At 48.2% G+C, this 13,159-nt stretch overlaps 1 protein-coding gene across 1 annotated transcript in view; it reads left to right on the forward strand.

Annotated features, from left to right (window-relative positions):
* SIK2 (salt inducible kinase 2) overlaps positions 1-8,635 on the forward strand; it is a 109,487-nt gene extending 100,852 nt beyond the window's left edge. The window contains exons 10-15 of the mRNA XM_019510443.1: positions 811-1,039; positions 2,125-2,409; positions 2,565-2,728; positions 3,790-3,903; positions 4,827-4,918; positions 6,896-8,635. Of these exons, the coding sequence (XP_019365988.1) occupies positions 811-1,039; positions 2,125-2,409; positions 2,565-2,728; positions 3,790-3,903; positions 4,827-4,918; positions 6,896-7,466 (1,455 nt within the window). The 3' untranslated portion in view covers positions 7,467-8,635. The remainder of the gene's footprint in view (positions 1-810; positions 1,040-2,124; positions 2,410-2,564; positions 2,729-3,789; positions 3,904-4,826; positions 4,919-6,895) is intronic.
* The last annotated feature ends 4,524 nt before the right edge of the window (positions 8,636-13,159 follow it).

A 13,159-nucleotide genomic window follows, 5' to 3' on the forward strand; every position in this document is an offset into this window, starting at 1 on the left:
CCTGCCAGAAGAGAGAGAGAGACACCGTGCCAGTAGCTCCTAGGGCCCTTTATACAGTATTAAAAAGCACTCTAAAGACCCAACTGTGAATCAGCCCAGGCTCCAGTTAGTAGCTCATTGCTATTTCTTTTACCATTCCCAATTACAGAACCAAAACGTAGACCCATTGTGAACACATTGATGCTGTTCATCCTCATTATTCAACCCAGTTAAGCTTCAGGCATCTGCACATCAGCAGACACAAAAGCTAAGCCACGTGGGCCCTTGAAGCGAAGGGCCCCGTCCGAGCAGAAACGAGGGAAGGGCGTGAAACACCCACAGCAGAACACGCTGCGACGCAGCTTTGTAGGGACACTGCAGCGCCCGGTGCGGCGAGACAGTTTCGTCTGCTTGTTTATTGCACTCCAAGATAAACAATGGGCAAACTGAGAAAACAGTCAAATGTTGAACATTCCCCCAGTATAAATATTTTGCGGCTGAACCTGGAGCAGATTTTCTGAGTTATAAAAAAAAAAAAAAAAAAATCCCAACAAAATTACACCTTTATACAAATGGCAGTCATTCTGCTGCAGAGGCTCCACCACCACCAGTGACTTGGAAATAAGGTGAAGCAGTGATTCACTGGAGGGGGATGTGTCTCTGAACTCAGCAGGCTACAGAGGCATTAATATGCAGGCTGTCTTGAGTCTGGCCTGGCTGCTCTCTGAGCCTCTGCCCGCTCACACTCCAAGCCGGAGATTTCTTGCTCTTCAGGGAGGCTCTGCTGACTGGTAATTGAATGCTCTGTCCTCCTTTTTTTGCAACCTTTAGATAAATGGCTGCCTGCTGGATCCCGTGCCCCCTATCATGATGAGGAAAGGATGCCAGTCGCTGCCCACCAGCATGATGGAAACCTCCATCGACGAGGGGATCGAGACGGAAGGCGAGTCAGAAGATGACCCTGCACAGGCCTTCGCGGCTCTCCAAGCAACCCGCTGTGGAAAGAGACGTCACACTCTGGCTGAAGTGACCAACCAGCTGGTCATGATGCCAGGCACAGGTACGGAAGTCAAAGACCGCTGTCAGTCTCCGATTCAGACTCTAACATCACTCAGGCTCTCAAGTTCTGGATGGACACTAGTTTGGCTTGTATCCCAGTGATGCTAGGGATGGGCATGAGAAGCAACACTGTTTGTTGGTTAACATAGAGGCAAAAAGGGAGCAAATTCACACCTGGCTCATGCAAACACAATCCCATCCTAGTGGCAGTGAGCAGAGAATGAAGAATACCAGGCGGCTTAAATCTAGGTATTTTTGGCACAATTAATTTTCTCAAAATACTTAATTCCTTGCTGTTAGAAGTCCCTACAAAGAATCTAGAAGTCCCTGCTAGTATCTTTGATACCGTAGTGCCAATGAGATGATGCAGCCATGTCAGTTTGGGGCATAGGCCAGTCACCTGTCCCAGCTTCAGTGGCACCTGGCCAGGACTGGAGTGGAAGTCCCTTGGGAAACAGTGTGAGCAGGAGGCAGCACTGGGGATGTCTACCAGAATCAGCAGTGCGGAGCCAGCTCCTGGGTGTGCTGCTGCTAAGCTTTCTACAGCCAAGTCCACTTCCCCCTGTGCCAGCCAAGATTTTGTTGCCTTTCTTGCAAGAGGTGGGCTGTTCTCTCACTGCCTCCCCCACATCCCAGTTCAGGTCACTTTGTCCTGCCTCTCTCCCCTCTCACTGCCACTTCTCCTGGATGTGCAATTCTGTTCTTCGCCCAGAGAGTTGTGGGCCGTGCCTGTGCAGCAGCTGCTGTGCTCTGCCCCAGAGATGGCTGTATTTCAATGGCAGGTGTCAGTGCTATGTCGTCTGCAGAGCATTCGGGGGTAATGGCCGACTGGAAAGCTGCGTCTCCTCTCTAAACAAGCGTCTTCCCTCCCAGGATCAGCAGCAGGGTGGTGTGACCCACTCCAGCATGGGAAGTGTTAAATAATTTAAGTCACTTTGTTTATAAAGCTGGTGGGTTTTGTTCCATTTCCTCTGAGGCAGTCGCAGGAGACACAGCTGATGGGAACTGCTGAAGCCTGTGGCACTTCCTTTGCTTTGCTAAATTACAGGACTTTCCATTTAATCCTGCCTTTGTTGTTTCTCAAAGGGAAAGTCTTCTCTTTAGATGAGAACCAGTCTTTGGGCAGCATCGACTCCGAGTACGACATGGGCTCCATTCAGAGGGACCTCAACTTCCTGGAGGACACCCCGTCCCTGAAGGAAATGGTGCTGGCCAACCAGCCAGCGCCTAGAATGACCCCCCCTTTCATAGGCCTGAGACCTGCCAATCCAGCCATGCAGGCGCTGACCTCCCAAAAACGCGAGGCTCACAACCGCTCCCCCGTCAGCTTCCGAGAGGGGCGCAGAGCCTCCGACACGTCTCTCACGCAAGGTAACTATTGCCCTTGTTCCGTCAGGAGTCCTGCCCAACCGTGGGGCTGCGCGTGCCTCGTTATTTCACTTCCCAAGCTGGGGCTGTGACTGAGCTGCGCTGACGGACTATCGGTAGCGTCTCCTCTGGTCTTGTTTTGCTTGATTTCCATCCAGGAATTGTAGCATTCAGACAGCACCTTCAGAATCTGGCACGAACCAAAGGAATCTTGGAGCTGAATAAAGTCCAGCTGCTCTATGAACAGATGGGATCAGAGGAAGAGGCCAACCTGACATCAACTGCTGCGCATTTGCAGGACCTTGTGAATAGTCCCCCCCAGGTACACAACTGTTTAGACTGCGCACGGTGCTGTACAAGCCACAAGGAGCTGGTCCTATACAAGGCACCAAGCATGCGATGAAAGAAATGGATTTAGTGCTTACAATTCCCCCTTCTGTCCCTCATTGGTAAACACTTCAGTTTTTGTGGTTTGGTGTTTGCCAGCCTTATGGGGCTGCTCTTAGCTTCCTGACTTGCAGCCCTTTTTCGGTTTGTAGTCTGCAATGTGCACAGAACCATACAGGACTTGACCCTGCGCTGCTGCTGGCATGAATGAGCACACAACTCAAACGGCCATTTTAAGCATGGCAAGGGGGCTTCAGCTCTTGGCCTTGCATTTGATTTTATTTTGCCATTGGCCCTTAGCTGCCTCTTTGTAATGAAACAGGAGGCAGTTAGTGTAACAGAGCTCTCCCTCGTTCTGCTGCCAGGAATCGAATAATTTGATAGGACCTATTGTCTGCCTTGCAGAGTGTTCCTACCCTTGCAATACCGAAAAGCCCTCAGCGTGGCAGCAAATGCGGGGCGGGGGGGGAAGAGGTGAGAAGGTGCCGCTCCCCAGATGCAGAAAGCTTTCAGAAGACTCTCTTGCTAGGGGTATGACACTGTGAAGCTCATGGAGCTGGTGTGTTGACAGCCATTTGCTCCCCAGCTGTGTCAGCAGCCCTCTTGTCAATTGGCAGTGCCTCCTGTATGCACAACCCCACTCCGCTCCCATCAAAAAGCTTTTTGTCTGTGGTGTTAGAGTGAGGCAAGGGCACTGCACTGGGGTCAGACACAGTCATGGGGTCAGCCTGACTTTTGTCCCCGTGCCAGAAAACGTTTTGCATGTCTCAATCTAGGCAGCTACAAGCCTTCTGTACATGACAGGGAGGAGACCTGCTGGCTTTATCTTTTCTGCTACAAGAGCAGTGAACAAGCACAGCAGGGCAGTGACACTGGAGCCCCCATCACAGTAGCTAAGGCTCTGTATGCTGCTCCTTAAAGGGCTTTCACAGAAAATTTAGCTTGAGTCTGCGATTGTTTACCTGTGTCTTTTTTTATCCTCACTTCTCTTCCCAGGAGGAAACATCACAGCAGCAGGACCCTGTCTCGGCATTTCCTAATGGTGTACACCCCCAATTACTATCCAGACGGCAGAGCTTGGAGACGCAATACCTTCAGCACAGACTCCAGGTACGACAGCTTCACAGTGGCAGCCCAGCTTTTGGTACTGTGCAGCCATCCGGCCTGAGAGTTGCTGCAGTTCTCAGTGAGAAAAAGGGGGGAAAAAAATAAAGTAGCAGGTTACCCACTAGTAAAGCAAGCCCAGTTAAAGATGCATCTCCGCTTGGCTGCTGCTGCCTTCCCTCTCAGTCCCTTACTGATATGGTGCTCGCAGGAGGAACTGCAAGTAGCAGCACTTCAGTAACCATTCTTTTATAATTAGTCTCTTAAAGTGCTCCAGGATCTGGCCTTTGAAACATCCTGAGTCTCTGACCTCTGTCTGTCTCAGTTGATAATTCCTCTTTATTTTTGCTGCTTTCCTTTAAGAACCCAAGTTCTGTTTAAAAAAAATAATAATCTTTTGCCACTTGTCTGATAAATATCTACACAAAAGCACACTCAGAAGCTATTTTAAATTCATGACAAGCTACTTGACTGTTTGTGGAACCTTTAAGATCTAGAAAGGGCAGTTGGCAGCCTTCTTTTCTTTTTTTGCATGTGCTCTAATATGGGGTGGTGCTGTTTTTGGGGTGCCCATTTTTGAGATGCGGGACTTAATTTTCAGGGGGGCAGAGCACCTGCTCCTGCTGTGGATTTAAATTGTAGCACAGATTACTTAACTTGAGAGTTGTTTAGTTACAGGTGTGTGGTGCTACTACTAGACGACCCTTATTCCTGATCAGCACTCAGGTTTTCAGCCACTGCTTAGTATCTTCAGTTGCAATGTCAAGATTGGTGCAATCTCTTTGAGAATGTGAGCCCAGAATTCATACACTGCAATGTGATACAGCTGAGCCTTTCATTCAGTTTGGTCTCCTCCTGGATTCAAGGGCATTCAAGAACCAATGCACTTAGTATCACCCCTCCAGTAATAATCCTTGGTGCCCTTACAGAAATCCAGCCTGCTCTCCAAAGCCCAAAACACTTGCCAGCTGTACTGCAAAGAACTCCCCCGAAGCTTGGAACAGCAGTTACAGGAACACAGGTGAGGACAAGGACCATGGATTTTGCATGCAGCGTACACCCAGGAGTAACAGGGGACACTCACAGGGGAATCCCAAGGCCTTCAGGAACACAGTTCCTGACAGAAGGGCAAGTTTGGCTGTGCATTAGGAACCTCTTTGTTCATAGGCAATGGGGGTACGTGGGCAAGCATTAAACAGATTAGCCACAATGGTATTTCTGTAATGCACAGGCCCACAAGACTGATTCAGCAAAAAAATGACGACTAAAAAAAGTGTTGGGGGGAGAAGGTGTGTTTGGCTTTGACTGGAGAACAGAGACACTACTCAAGGGCTACCCTAATACCTGCGTTGCCATACCCCTGTTTTTAGCTTGAGTCGCAGATCTTCGTCTGTTTATTTACAGCAACTTGGAACATGGTTGAAGTCTGTCTCAGCCCTCAGGATTCCTGGTGTCCCTTGATTATTGTCTGTGACAAGATAGTTTTACTGCAGAGAAAAGACAAAGAATTCCCATAAGTTGTCATGCTGTTGCAGTCAATATAGAAGGACACTGTCCTCCTGCCTGTTACAATACTACAACCCTTGTCTCTTCATTACAAATCTCAAAAAGCTTTTCTTTCACTTATTTTTGTTGGTTACCATCAGTTTTCTCTGTATGGTTTAAGTTTGCCAAACCAAAAAGAGTACTTACGCCAAGCAGATACTTGAATAAAAACCATACATGCAATAATGGAAGCATAGCATCATAGCAGCTTTGACTGCTGCGTGAAAGGAGCACAACATGAGAGAAAAGCATTAAACCCAGGAGTTAAATTTGACTGTTAAAATCAGAATAGACTCAGGGACTTGGATAGGTGGAAGGCATTAAAACTGTACTTGCTCTTTTCGAGTGAAGTGATCTGGAGGTCCCTGCCGTGGCAGGAGTGGCCATCCGTGCCTCCTACTTGGGGAAGAACATGGACTTCTGCTTGCATGCTAGAGAGAAGGGCTCCCAGCCCATCATTAGCTTCCAGAATAGTTAAACCACAGCCCCATGCAGGTGTCCTCTTTCCTTGATGGGGTGGGCCCTAGTTGGGAACAGACTTCCTCTTCCAGGACACACTAGGAACCGCGTGGCTCGGTTTGAGATCTCATTGTTTTTGGCATCTTGGGAGTCTGCCAAACATAGCTGCAAAATAAGACTCACAGGCCACGCATATACAGTAAAGTTACCATCCCTGGTAGTGCAGCAACCTGCACGTGGGACTTGAGACAGACTAATTAGTACTGCTGAGTGATAGTGCCAATTAGTCAACACTAGGCTAATTAGCCCGCCCGCACAGAGGTGGCTACACTGCTTCCAGCATAGGAGGCAGCCTGCTGAGAGCAGTTTGGTGTGTTCGAGGCCACTGCTGCTGGAATGGTAAGTTTACCTCCGGTGTAGCCGCACTGTGCTGTAAATCCTGCCTGCAGCAGGATGCGAAGAGCACGGAAGCGTCATTAAAATCCGTAGGGAAGATGCAGTTCACTAAACAGATCACAGGGTAACTGCACTAATTCACACTAGCAACTGTGGAGACTGAACTTCAGTTCCTGAGAACTGCTGTTCAGCGAGTAGCACACAATTAAAAAACAGATATATAGTACCCCACAATGCACTGGGTTCATTTATTGGACCAGCACAGTGTAATTTTAACAGAGTAGGGGGAAATTGTATACCTTGCAGAAGGCTTAAAAAAAAAAAGACCTCACTGCTGCATGCTGCTCTCCTCACCTTTGCTGAAGAGAGAAAAGCCTCCTGTGCATCCTGATTAGCAATGTGCAGTTAGACAAGCTAATTGTAAATGAGAGCAACCTGGCATTTAGAGGGCTGGGGGGCAGGGATTTGCTTTGTCAAAGGTTACGGAACCACCGGGGAGACGCGGGGTGTTGGGGTGACTGGCGGGGGTGGGTCGGTCACCGAGGGTATTGTCACTTGAAAAGCTGAAAAGTAGTGACTCTTGATGTCCTTGGTTCAGGCTGCATCAGAAGCGACTCTTCCTCCAGAAGCAGTCTCAGCTACAGGCGTATTTCAACCAGATGCAAATAGCAGAGAGCTCCTACCCAAGGTCAAGTCAGCTGCCCCTTCCGTGCCAGGAGGAGCAGCAGCAACCACCACAGTTCAGCCTCCAGCAGCCCTTGAGCCCCGTAATGGAGCCTTCCTCAGAACAAATGCAATATGACCCTTTCCTTAGCCAATACCAGAAACTACAGCTGGAGCAGTTGCCACCATCACCAATGCCCAGCTCGCCACGGCTGCAGTCACCAATTCAAGTGCAGCAGCCACAGTCCTTACAATATCCTTATCAGACTTGCGAATTGCCAGGCGTCACCTCTTCTGAGCCAGACTACTCAAACCAGTGCCAGTATTCCATGGACCCAGCACAGCAGAGCAGTGTAGCATTGCCCGACACCCAGAGGAGCTCAGCGTCTCACGAGTCGCAGTCCAGCTACGAAGCGTTAGCCCTCTCAGAGCTGCCCGGACTCTTTGATTGTGAAATGATGGAGACTGTTGACCCTCAACACAGTGGCTACGTCTTGGTGAATTAGTTGCCCTGCAGTTCGCTTGAGAATGGAAAGCGGGAGAAGCGAAGGGAAAAGCATGTGAATTTTCATTTTTGTTCCAACCCCAAAAATTCATGGCTTATTTTCCAACCTTTGACCCTAGTGGAGGAGCTATAAAACCACCTGCTTGCTACAAGCAGGGGATGGCTAAGGGCATGTAGTCAGTGCCCCATCGCAGAAACCTTGTGGCAGAGGCTGGAGACAGAGGGTGCGACTTGGTCAGACCAAGAACCAGTTTGCAGATAAGATGACAAAATGCATCTTTAGGAAGGAGGAAAACAGGCCCTTCCGAAAAAATTGGACACTCTGCTAGCGTCCACCTACTACCAGAACAAACCTGGTAAAAATCCTGTAAAAGTAAGGAGAATGAATGCATATTGCATTGTACTTCTTGGCAATAAAAGCAATAGTTTTCATTAAAACACAGCAAAGACTTTGGTATCTTGATGGCAACTCAAGAGCTCTTGAAACGTGTGCGTGGTGGACTTCAAGGAAAGTTGTACTTTGGCTTTGGATTGCTGGTTGTAAGCTACTGATCTTGAACTAGTCTTTAGCAAGTCTCAGAAAACACCAGGCATCTCCACATCCTCCTGCTAGCAAATAAGTTTTTTTCCCAAACTTGCCAAGAAACTCCTAATTGCCCATCATGGGAAGTTTCCAGATTTTTAACACACAAAATATACACACACACACACTGACCTAGTGAAAAGATACCTGGATCTGACTTGAAGCTCTGCGGTGTTTTGAGAGACCTCCTGATGAGGTGCAGGAACTGCCACAATGTGGAAAGAGGAAGAAGGTACCAAGAAAAGAACTAGAACTTCAGCAAATGACAAAGAAGTCAGCCAGGGCAGCATTAAAAACCAGCCCTTTTTGCAGACAACCTCTTGTGGAGACCTTGGTCTTGGAGTAGCTCTGGCCACGAGAAAGGAGACATCTGTCCTTTGTTGCTTTTTAAAAATAACTGTGTTTTGAATTTACAGTATACGTTGCTGGTGGTTTATTAAGCTTTGTATATTTGGACAAGTATTTAGGGTTTTAGAACTTAAGGACAAACCAACGAGCTTAAAAAGAAAAAAAAAACCCATGTGAAGTGATAGTGCTGTGCCTTTTTGGGTTCTTTATCAGACTATATGCTTTTTTTTCTGAAGAAAGTAGACAATACCCCATTTATATCCATGCTACAGCCAAAGTCCCTTCAGAGCATGTGTTCCACCATGTGGAACAGTGTTTAACTTCACGTTTTGATTGCTCATATGTACATATATGAAATGTTAAAAATATTACAGCAATATTTAGTGACGAGAACTCTTGATGTACTAACCATTTCAACAGATACTCAAGCCGAGCAAGCGCAAGTCTCCAAATCTGCGCAGCTCACAACACGCCAGATGCCAGGCGGGCACGTTTGAAATCCAGAGAAAGGCTACAGCCAATCCTGTAACTTGGGATTTATTACTAAAGTGTTGAAAATACCACGGGACGCTATCGGAGGAGAATCAGACATCTCTGCCTGATTGCCCACCCTTGGGGTGGGTCGGTCACTGGGGGTATTGTCACTTGAAAGGCTGAAAAGTAGTGACTCTTGATGTCCTTGGTTCAGGCTGCACCAGAAACGACTCTTCCTCCAGAAGCAGTCCCAGCTACAGGCCTATTTCAACCAGATGCAAATAGCAGAGAGCTTCTGCCAGCCCTAGAATGAAGCCCTTTTCTGAGCAGATGAACACATTAAGCACAACACAGGTTCACTAAAGCACAAAAAACAGTGGCAAATCTGCACTGACCCTGCTGATGGGGAATACCGCCCCTTAGCTGGAAACTTTCCCCTTTGTGTTAGGTTCCACAAGCTGAGCTCCTCAGTCAGAAGGATGCTGGCAGCTCCACTTCTACCCATCACCGCACAGATTTCAACACTGCCTCTGACTTTGCTCTGAAACCAAAGTCTTATTGCAAGTTCCCACATTCAGACCTTGGACTTTGGGGGTGGGTTGATCGCTTCAAATTGTGTCATGGAGAGACCCTACTGTTTGCTCATCACACACCAAAGCATTGACTTGAGTTGCTGCTGGAGGGAAAGAATTCCTGCTAGGCTGAGATGGGCCTGGGATGGTTAGAAGTAGAGATATCCAATAAAGCCTCCAAGTCAGCACAGGTCAGGCTGCAGAAAAGCTGCCTTTCCCTTCACTGGAGACGTGAACAATCAGCCAGCACACAGAGCAATAACGCAGTACTTTACATACACAATCAAGGGTAAGTATCCAGTGACTGCATCACCCTCAGCTTTGAAAGGGAAAGGGCCGACACAGCTGGCAGCAGTTGCCTCATCCTACTAGGCTAAAATTTAACTGGCACTTCCTCCGGATACAGCCCATCATGTAGTATTAGTCACTCATCCACTTGTGCCGCAATCAGATTTGTTCAGCCAGGACTTGGGAGTCACCTCTGATACCCAGCACTTTGAGAGACATTACTGGTGGGAAATTTGAGCCCCTGGGTGATCACGTGAAGCACAGGTACCTCACCAGGTGAGCGTGTCCACTGCCCCTTCGTGCCGAGGGGACCGCCAGTAGTCCAGGTCCGGCAGGGTTCAGCAGTTGGCCTGAAGGATTCAAGGGACTTGACGTAGTGTGCATAAGCGCCTTTTGCCTGGCCCCTGCCCTCAGCCTGAACGAGCTGGCTGAGAAAGCACCGAACAGCTGAAGAGACTTCACGTGCCCAAAGAACAGCCCCTAGGGAAGCCTGCACTCTGCTAGCCCCTTGTGAACTGGCAGCCACGCAGCAGGGGCCAAAAACCAAGCACCTCACCACAGCAAGCTACCATGCAAAGGAAAACAGGTAGCAACCAAGGGCCTCCTAATTAAACCTTAGCTCAGCCTCTGGAAATGCCAGCCCAGGGAGGCACAGAGCCAGCTGTGGGGAGGGCACATGGGACATCTCTAGAGTCCCTGCTGCCGGGGGAGTGAGGTTACCAAATAGCTTGCCCCTTTCATCGCTCTTTCCATGACACAGCTACAGCCCAGACAAGCCACGCGTATGGCAGGCTGAGGTGGATTGGGCATCGGGGCACAGATCAAGCCACGCCAGTTATTCCTTTCCCAGAGAGTCCCAATTCAGATTGATTTGAGCCTCCCAATGCAGGTATTTGGGGAGCTCAAACTGGCAAATGCAATGAATAAGAAGTAGCTTAGGTGACTGTCCCTCAGCCAACAACCTCCTTACCATTTCCTTTCGTTTCCTTCAAGCCAGTTAGAGCACGAGACTTCTAATACCACACTAGAGTATCCATTGGGCACTGTTCCTTGTATTCACGCTGCTTTGAAATGACTCTTTTGTTCAAGTCTGTTGTGTCTAACATTAGAGGATGGTGTATACTACTGTATAGTAATTATTAGCTTTATTATCTTGTATTACAGGCTCCTTTGAAGAGACTTTGGTGAGATGTATATGGGGTAAAAATTTCATATGGAGAAAAGTGCAATATGTGTGTGTGGTACGTTCTTTAATGTATTTTTTTAAAGAGGTAGAGGGTTTAGTCTTTGCTTTGGGATAAATGCACTAGTTTTGTGAGCTCCAGTTTGACAAGTTCATCTGTAGTATTTACATGCAACTGGTATGCTGGACTCTGTAAAGCAATTACAGTGTATTACTACAAAATAAAGAGGATGTACATTTCATTTTTAAATCGCCAAGCTGCAGTGGCCTCAACCGTTGTTCTGTGCTACAAGCACAGCAGCATTACCGTGAAGTTACTGGAAATGGCTGGTAGAGCCGAGACACCAAGCTACAAATCATGAAAAAATAAACATGTTCCTATTGCCAGGGTTCAGAAGCAGGCTGTTGGAGCCCGGGAGGAGGCAGAACAGCTCAGTGTCATTCTAACTCACTGACCCTGGAAGCAAACATATTAATTACTTCACAACAGAGCTCTGGGTCTGTACCACCTGCCATGCAGGGAGCATGGCCTCCTCCCTCTTGCCTCTGCAACACAGATGTAACGCTCATTTGGGACATCTGGATTGCTGACCTATTGCACAGATAGTTTTGAATAAGGAAAGTAATTGAAAACCAAGTCAACATAACGCAGAAGACTAAATGCATGGATAAGCCGTAAGTTACTTAGGAAACACTGCCCAGTAAATCCAAATTACTCAGAAGTGGTTTAGTGTGGGTTACTTAGTGCTGATTCCTCCATTGCCCTGATGGCAGTGTGTGGAGAGGTGGAGTCATCTTGTGGGCATGGCCAGATACGTTAGGGACTGAAACACTAATATAATCCAGCAGTAACTGGTTAGCAGTCTGTGCCTCAGCCCCAAACCCACTGGGAAATAGCAGCATTAGCTTTGTTGTGACCCCCGAGGCTAGGGACAGATAGTACACACAAAGTGGTTTAAGTGACCAGAAACTGGTATAAACCTGTAACAGAACAGATGTTCAGTGCACATAAACCAGTTTGAAAATGGCTGAAACTGGTTTGAGATGAGCCTAATTGAGCGTAGACTTAACTGATTTGGGTTAAACTGTTTTATGCAATGTCTGTCCCAGACTCCTTCCTGGTTTAACTTCAACCAGAGTCCCCCAGCATCCCATCTGCTTTGCAGCCCTGGACTGTGCTCTCTGCTGGAGCTCCAGCCAGGGAGCAGCAGGGTGGGGCCAGCCCTGCTCTGGAGCAAAGGTGGCAGGCTCAGCAGTGTCTGCCTGGCTTCTACCTGCTCCATCCACCCCACACCACTCCCTGCTCAAGCAGGGATTGCCCCTTGCCCTCTCCCACAGCACAGACCATAATCTAGCTAATGCTGAGGGGTGTCTGTGTAAGGCAGACAGGAAAGGCAGACAAGACAGTGTCCGCTTAGGGATTTTTTGGAGCTAATCAACAGCTCAGCTGGTAATGTCCTTCCATTCCTGCCTTGGAAAAAGCTGTTTAAGAAGAGCTTGAACTAATGAGGGAGACTTTTGTTTTTCTGATGGGCTGATAAATGCTCTATTATCAACTCCTTGCTGGCTCCCTCCCTGGTCAGGAGCAGCAGGGTGTCGGGGGAGGCCCTCCCTAATCAGAGCTCCTGCTGAGGTTTGGCCATGCCCCCCCCCCAGCTCAGCACTGAGGAAGGGAAGGGAGGGCTGCTCTGACACCCCCCCAGCTTCTAACCTGAGCCACTGCAGGCATATGCCTGCATTTCTTCAGTCCAGAGGAGATGTCTTCACATTTACAAACTGATTCAGCCTAGCCAGGTTAGACTAACCTGCAAAGATTGAATCAATTCAGGCTCAGGATTTTTGAATGTCTGTCCCTAGCCCAACTGTGCTCAAGGTCAGATTTAAGAATTGAAAACATCTAAAACAAGCCTGTTTCATAAGGCTTGCAGGGTAGAAACATCTCCTGGATTTCACAAAGTTTTTAGTAAAGGCTTTCAGATTCCAAATTGGCTTTTGATCACATTTGCCACTTAACGTAGTAAAATGCAGAACAGCCCAGGGAGTATTTTCATGGTTTTCTTTTCCTAGTGAGCTGAAACTGCCTCCGCTTTGGAGAATGCACAGTTTGGCTAAAGTGCTGGTGTTTGCTTTTCCCTTTGCCATTCTCCATCTGAGAGCTGGCAAAGAATGGAAACCTAAGAATGGAAGAGCTAAAGCCTCCAGTTTTTTGGGCTTTGGTGGGAGAAAGTTGGGGGGGGGGGGGGGGG

The sequence above is a fragment of the Gavialis gangeticus genome, unplaced genomic scaffold (genome assembly GCF_001723915.1).
Source record: "Gavialis gangeticus isolate Ggan-Ray unplaced genomic scaffold, GavGan_comp1, whole genome shotgun sequence".
Lineage (NCBI taxonomy): Eukaryota > Metazoa > Chordata > Crocodylia > Gavialidae > Gavialis > Gavialis gangeticus.